At 41.9% G+C, this 7,343-nt stretch overlaps 1 protein-coding gene across 3 annotated transcripts in view; it reads left to right on the top strand.

The window, feature by feature from the left end:
• The window catches only part of IL12RB2 (interleukin 12 receptor subunit beta 2), an 88,888-nt gene that overhangs the window by 61,696 nt on the left and 19,849 nt on the right, over positions 1-7,343 (top strand). For all 3 annotated transcript variants that reach the window (XM_037739930.1, XM_037739928.1, XM_017532331.2), the window contains 3 exons: positions 456-656; positions 5,306-5,404; positions 5,495-5,653. In XM_037739930.1, coding sequence (XP_037595858.1) covers positions 456-656; positions 5,306-5,404; positions 5,495-5,653 — 459 coding nt within the window. The remainder of the gene's footprint in view (positions 1-455; positions 657-5,305; positions 5,405-5,494; positions 5,654-7,343) is intronic.

Here is a 7,343-nt window from a genome sequence, read left to right as displayed (position 1 = left end):
AGAGAAAGAGAGAGAAAGAAAGAAAGAAAGAAAGAGAGAGAGAGAGGGAGGGAGGGAGGGAGGGAGGAAGGAAGGAAGGAAGGAGGGAGGCAGGGAGGGAGGGAGGGAAGGAAGGAAGGAAGGAAGGAAGGAAGGAAGGAGGAAGGAAGGAAGGAAGGAAGGAGGAAGGAAGGGAAGGAAGAAAGGAAAAGAGGGAGAGAGAAAGGAATGGAAGGTGAAGGGGAAAATAATTCTACACATAACATTTTACATAATGTTTGAACAAGCTGATGTTAGCTCTCCATGAACTGAGAAAATTGAATTAACTTAAATCTGTGACTCCAAAGCCTTTAAAAGTAAATAGATTCTTCCTAAAACTTTGCTGGGATAAGCCGTTTGGTTTTTGTTGCTGTTTTTTAAATCATTATCCTTCCTCTTTTTTTAAATTTTGTTTCTCCTCTTTCTGACTGATAAAGGGTTGCTGGCTCCTCATCAGGTCTCTGCAAACTCAGAGGGCAAGGACAGCATTCGGGTGATTTGGCAGCCTCCCAGGAAGGCTCCCTCTGCTGTTCAGGAGTACGTGGTGGAATGGAGAGAGCTCCATCCAACGGGCGACACACAGGTCCCTCTGAACTGGCTGCGGAGTCCCCCCTACAATGTGTCTGCTCTGATTTCAGGTACCTAATTGTTCATCTTCCTTCGGAGGGTTACTAAGTTCACATTTGTTTGGGGAAACTGTAGGCAAGAGCCAGGACCCTGCCTTCAATTACAGGTGGCTACATAGTAGGAGAGACTGATGACCTAGAGTCTATCCAGCAGCACTTTAGAATACTCCACTGCAGACATAAATGACCAACTGGTTAACTAAAAACTCCATTATTTATGAAAAATCCATATCCCTAGCACAGTGCCAAAGAAGATGAATGAATAATTGAACCAAACAAGTATGGCTGAGAGCTAAGTTAACTGACCAGTGTAATAGACACCTTTATTTTGGGGAATTCGTTTATTTAATAACTCTCAAAGCAATCATGTTCAGTAAGAGTCAGTATGGGCTGGGCGTGGTGGCTCACACCTGTAATCCCAGCACTTTGGGAGTCCGAGGCAGGTGGATCACGAGGTCAAGAGATTGAGACCATCCTGGCCAACATGGTGAAACCCTGTCTCTACTAAAAATACAAAAATTAGCTGGGCGTGGTGGCACACGTCTGTAGTGCCTGCTACTCGGGAGGCTGAGGCAGGAGAATCACTTGAACCCGGGAGGCTGAGGTCACAGTGAGCTGATTGTGCCACTTCACTCCAGCCTGGCGACAGAGAGAGACTCAATCTCAAAATTAAAAAAAATAAAAATAAAATAAGAGTCCGCATGACCATTGTATAAATGAAGAAACCAGGAAGTCTTACATTCCCAATTCTGCTGCTTATTAATTGTGTAATAATCCAGAATTATCTATATGACAATTGGTATTTCTAATCCTCAGTTTCTTAATCTGTCAGTGGTTAGAATCAAATGGCTAGAATCAAGTGAGAGAACCCATCTGAGAATATATTTAAATGACTGGACAGAACTTAGTTAATGTCATTGTCAAGCATAAGTTCAGCACTGAATTGAATCAGTGGTTTAAAGTTTTGGCTCTGCAGCCATACTACCTGGGTTTGAGTCTTGGCTCTGGGCAATCTAGGGCAGGTTACTTTACCCCTTTGTGCCTCAATTTCCTCATCTGAAAAATGGGGATAATAATATTACCTACCACATTGGGTTATTATGAAGACTAACTGAATTACTTCAAGGAAAACATTTTGAACAGTGCCTAATACATTTTAAGGGGTCAGTAATTTAGCTATCATCATCATTATTATTATTACATGAGACAGAGCTAATATTTTAAGGTCAAGCTCTAAATCCTAGAATGTTTCCATCACACCATAACAATCGTTATACCTGTCTAGGAGGATATACACACCCTGCTTAAGGTGACAAGATTTACACAAATGAAATAAACAGCACACTGCATGATAATACATGAGTCCATCCTTAACTGTGTACCCCTTCTATAGTCCGGCTGCTCAGACTTCTAGCAGGTTCATTTTTAATCACTACACTTAAAAAAAAATGCTGCCTAGATAACCTAGTAAGCATCCAGAGGAAGATGGGCAGATTATTAGGAGCCTGGAACTTTGAATCTGGAAACCATTTAATCTAGAAAAGAGAATTCTAGATGGGCATGGGAATGGGACGGCTTGATGGCTATTGCTGGCTTTGACATTACACACAAGAGAGTATGTTTCCTTTGCTGCTTTGCAGAGAAAAATTAAAGCGCTGTGTGGAAATTATAAAAGAAGTATCTATCAGTTCAATTTTGAAAAAGAACTTTCCTGCCTTCGATGGTCTCTAATGGGACAATCGATTACCTGTCAAACAGTGTGTTCCCTATCACTAGAGTTTTTGCAGTAGAACCAGTTTTCTTCAGGGCTGTTACGCCCACCAAATCAGGTGAAATAGTGAGTAGAAAAGCATTTACCAAAGTTTAAGCTGCTATGAAATTGTAAACATTATTAAAAGCTGTATCAGGACTTACTCCTGTGGGATAGTTTGAATTATATGGCAAGAGAGATGTTTTCCCTACTTAGTAAGTGTCTTTATACACTTTAGTTATAATATTCATTGAATAAAACCAATATACTAGGCTGGGTATGGTGGCTTATGTCTGTAATCTCAGCACTTTGGGAGGCCGAGGCAGGCCAATCACTTGAGGCCAGGAGTTCAATACCAGCCTGACCAACATGGTGAAACCCTGTCTCTACTAAAAATACAACAATTAGCCATGTGTGGTGGTGCACACCTGTAATCCCAGCTACTCAGGAGGCTGAGGCAGGTGAATCACTGGAGCTCGGGAGGTGGAGGTTGCAGTGAGCTGAGATCGTACTCTAGCCTGGGTGACAGGGTGAAACTCCATCTCCGAAAAAGAAAAAAAAAGAAGTTAATGTACTCATGAATAAAATAACTTTAAAGTTGTTCCCCTGCTTGGAAACACTTGGTTAGCTATTAGTTTATGTTGATGTTACAGTCTGGAATAAACACTTAAAAATTAAGCAATTCATGCTTATCATGAATTCAAAATGGCCCCCTCTAGTCAGTAAGATCACTCATCGTTACTGATTTTCACCAGCCTGGGGCAGATGTGGGCGTTTTGGAGTGGGCTAGAATACAGCCCGGCTCCTGGTTTATAGGTTGGTTTATAGACTAGTTCTGCCCTGTCTGGATGAAAATGCTTCTGACCATATACAGCCACTCCTTTTACAAATGCATAACATCACAGTGTCTACAAAACCTTCCCTGATGTCTAGAGTTGTTGGGGGCCCTCTTCCGTCCTCTTCGTCCCCGTTACTGGTCATTTAATGTTATGCCTTCTCCCACACTTAAGAGGTGAAATTAGCTTTCTGCAGAAAGACCACCTAAGGGATGGTTTATAAACATGGGGACAGGGACTTTGCTGAAGGGTACTAGGTACATATGTATGTATGGGAATGGTGGGAAATGAGCCTAGAAATTGGAGTCAGACTCTAGAAAGGAAATAAAAGCCTTAGAAGTATAGGCTTCATCCACTGAAAGTTTTGAGGTGGGGAGCAGATATTGTTAGAGAGCGTTCATACAAGAATCAGCCAGTCAAACAGGAGTTCCTGAGGCCAGAACTGAGCAACAAGCTTGCTAGGAAGGCTCTACTCTTGGTGGGAAGGGAAATGTCTGCTGAGTTACGGGCCACATTGTCTTCTCTCCTCCGTCAAAGGTGAGCCATTCACAAGAAGAAAACACAGCTTCTAATGCAGCACTTGCCAAGGCCTCTGCCCTGAACTCACATCTTGCATGGCAAAACACAATGGAACTGTCTGCCTAATGGGCTCATCTGGAACTCCCATGCTTCCGCAAGGCAGTGGTTGGTCGGCCCCTTTCACCACTAGGGGCAGAACAGCCAGGCACTGGGGGCTGAAAGCTACTCACGGGCTCCTCTCACCTGAAATATGATTTCATATTCTGTGTTGCCCTTTGGGCTTCTTGGTGTCAATGCCACCCACGAGGAATCTTTGGATTTCCGTACTAAGCTGTGTCCTTTTCTCCACTTCACTTGGTTCATGAACTCGAACTGGAATTTACCCATGGCATGTGCTTTGATCTTGTCATGGTCTCTTCTGACAGCACTGTTGCACAACTGAGCTTTATGTGCTATTTGCTGGGATATTTAACAGGCAATGGATTTTCATATATAATACACATAATTTAATAAATTATTCTATGAAACAAAATTATGCTTCCTGAAAAAAAACATTAAACCCTCATAAATTGTCAATGTAGAGGACACTGGCTACCTACCAGCAGGGCATTAATCAATACTGGAGAGGGTGCTTACTTTGACTCCCTGATACTATAGTTACCTAGTAGGAGTTATTTCTCTTTTTCCTTTAAATGTTCATTTGGAATGTAAAAGTATATCATGAGAGATATCTATGAAAGGGGCCTTTCATTTACAAGCAGTAGAAATCTGAGATTCATGAAAATAAGGAATTTTGGTGGGGAAGAAAGACTTGCCAATAGATGAAGAAAAACTTGCTGCGTAACAGACAGATAATTGCAAGTGGTGCTTTAAAAGCCAGGAAGGTGCATTCACATTCCCAAGTACCTTTTAAATCTTCCAGGCTGTGAAGCAATTGAAATCTAACTGGAATATAGAGGGAGAGGAGGTAGAGTAACAAAGGGTCGGATTGCACCCAGAGCGCCCTGGTTAGTCATGCCTGAGTGTGTCATCTGCCCTGTCAGATCTTGATAAGCATCACGGAATTAGAAAAGCCATTCAGCTTCTATGCCTGCAAAATTCCAGCTTCACGTTCCTGTAAAAAGCAAATGCTTTATTTGCAGAAATCAAATTTCTTTTTTCTTGAGGGCAAGTTGTTTTGTTTGTTTAAAAAGCAGTCTGAGTGCATGTGTGTGTGTGGTTATATTTAAATCCGCGTTGGAACTCAAATAGCTTTTGTCTCCTTCTTATTCATGGTGACCCCGTTTGTTTATATGGAAAGAAGCTCAGGTTCATTGGTTGGTTGGCTGATCTTGTCCTTTGAAGTTGGGAGCGGTGACTTCTAGAAGCCAACGTCATGGCAAATCAGATGCTGAGAATTTGTAACATAGGTCATCAGTCCAGATGGTGCTTGAACCATCTTTCAAGCAACTAGGAAAAGACAAGAAACACGTTGAAGGCATTTGTATCAGATATTAAAATGGCTCCCTTTCACCGGTAGTCATGCAGCTGTTATAGGAACTCCCTTTTCCTTGCAGAGAATGTAAAACCCTACATCTGTTATGAAATCCATGTGTATGCACTCTCAGGGTATCAAGGAGGATGCAGTTCCACCCTGGGTAACTCTAAGCACGAAGGTGAGTCTTGGGACCTTTTGCCAAATTTTGCTTCAGTTTAATGATTTGGATTTATAGGGTGACAGAAGCCTCCTGTGCCCTACTTTACAGCACCACGGAGTGGCCCCCACATTAATGCCATCACAGAGGAAAAGGGGAGCGTTTTAATTTCATGGAACAGCATTCCAGTCCAGGAACAAATGGGCTGCCTCCTCCAATACAGGATATATTGGAAGGAACGGGACTCCAACTCCCAGCCTCAGTTCTGTGGTATGTGTGGGAACCAAATGCAGTGGGTGGGACCTTCTTGTTTGGATGTCAGGAAAACACAAGGAAGTGTGCATGCATATCTACATAGAAGTACTAGTGTCATGCCTGGCACATAAGAAGTACTCCATAAATACTTGTGAAGTTAGCTGAGTGAAGAATTAGAAAAGACATCTAAATACACACACAGAAAGTTATTGAATATGTGTTATATGCCAAGAAAATTGCTAAGGATAGAGAAATGAAGTAAATGGACTAGCTCTCAAGGTGCTTACTCAGATGGAGAGACAGCATTTCAATAAATAATAATGGCATTTCAATACCGTATAGACTTCTTTGTTTTTTTAGACACTGCCTCACTCTGTAGCCTAGGCTGAGTGCAGTGGTACAATCACAGCTCACTGCAGCCTCGACCTCCCTGGGTTCGAGCAATCCTCCTGCCTCCGTCTCCCGAGTAGTGGGAACTACAGGTGCGCGCCACCATGTCCAGCTAATTAAAAAAATTTTTTTTGTAGAGACAGGGTCTCCCTGTGTTGTCTAGGCTGGTCTCCAACTCCTGGGCTCAAGCGATCTGCCTACCTTGGCCTCCCAAAGTGCTGGGATTACAGGTGTGGACCGCAGCGCCCCACCAATCCTGTATAGACCTTAAGGTTCACAAGAAATGCATTTGGAGAACTTTTAAATACCCACATTTGCAATTACTGTTATAGCATATTATTTTCTTCTTAAAATGGAAAAAAATATGATACAGATTGAGTAACCCTTTATAGCCCAAAATGATTCTGTAAGAATAAACCTAAAGCAATTAGAGTCAAGTCTAGCTGAGTGCTGTCTGAAATGTTGTCATGGGTCACTCATTCATGTACAGCTCCGAGTCACTTGCCACGCTTGATGTTCCAATCTTTGACTTATTCAGAGTTTTTGTTTTTCTGGATTTGACCTTCTCTTTATTTTGTAAGCAGCTCGCTTTCAGGGCCATTTATCATAACGAAGGAACATTTGTCTTTCTTTATGAGAGTTAGTAGGTCCAAGAAGAATGCAACAAAGCCACCCTGAAATGCAGCTATCAGAGAGCTGCCTGCAAGGTGATTTCCACCTGGGAAGCTTTAGGAGCTGGTCTTCTCTCTTGACCTTAAGAGGTCCACAGTGTTACTTTAAAAGCTGGTTAATTTTTATTATATAAATAACACTTGCACATGGTAAAAACAGTAAAGCAGTTCGGAAACACATAAAAAGAAAATTCGTCATCCCTTCACACTTAGGCTGTTAACAGTCCCTTGTGTATTCTTCCAGAACAAAACAATTAATGCATATACAAGAATATAGTTGAGATCTTTTTTAATATTCTGATCTACGCCTTGCTTTTACCTCTCAATAATTCATGCTGGAGACCCTTCTACATCCGTCCATGTGAACTTACATCATTCTTTTCTGTTGGCTCTGTAGTATGCCATCATAAGGCCTCACGGTCATTTGTTGAACAAATCCACCATTGACAAACAGAACATATCACTGATCAGAACTGCTTCCCCCTGGACTTGTCAGGGTAAGTCAGTTCTGAAGTACACCCCAAGAAGTAAGGAATCAATTGATCTCTTCTTGAGCCATCTGGAATTTCTCATGTGAAATTTGTCCCCCAAATAATTTTCAGTTTGGCAGAGTTTAAATTGAGATACCTGTTTACAACCACAAA

Source organism: Cebus imitator, unplaced genomic scaffold (genome assembly GCF_001604975.1).
Source record: "Cebus imitator isolate Cc_AM_T3 unplaced genomic scaffold, Cebus_imitator-1.0 Scaffold3, whole genome shotgun sequence".
NCBI lineage: Eukaryota > Metazoa > Chordata > Mammalia > Primates > Cebidae > Cebus > Cebus imitator.
Note: the sequence above shows the minus strand (reverse complement) of the source record. Positions and strands in the feature narration are given on the sequence as shown.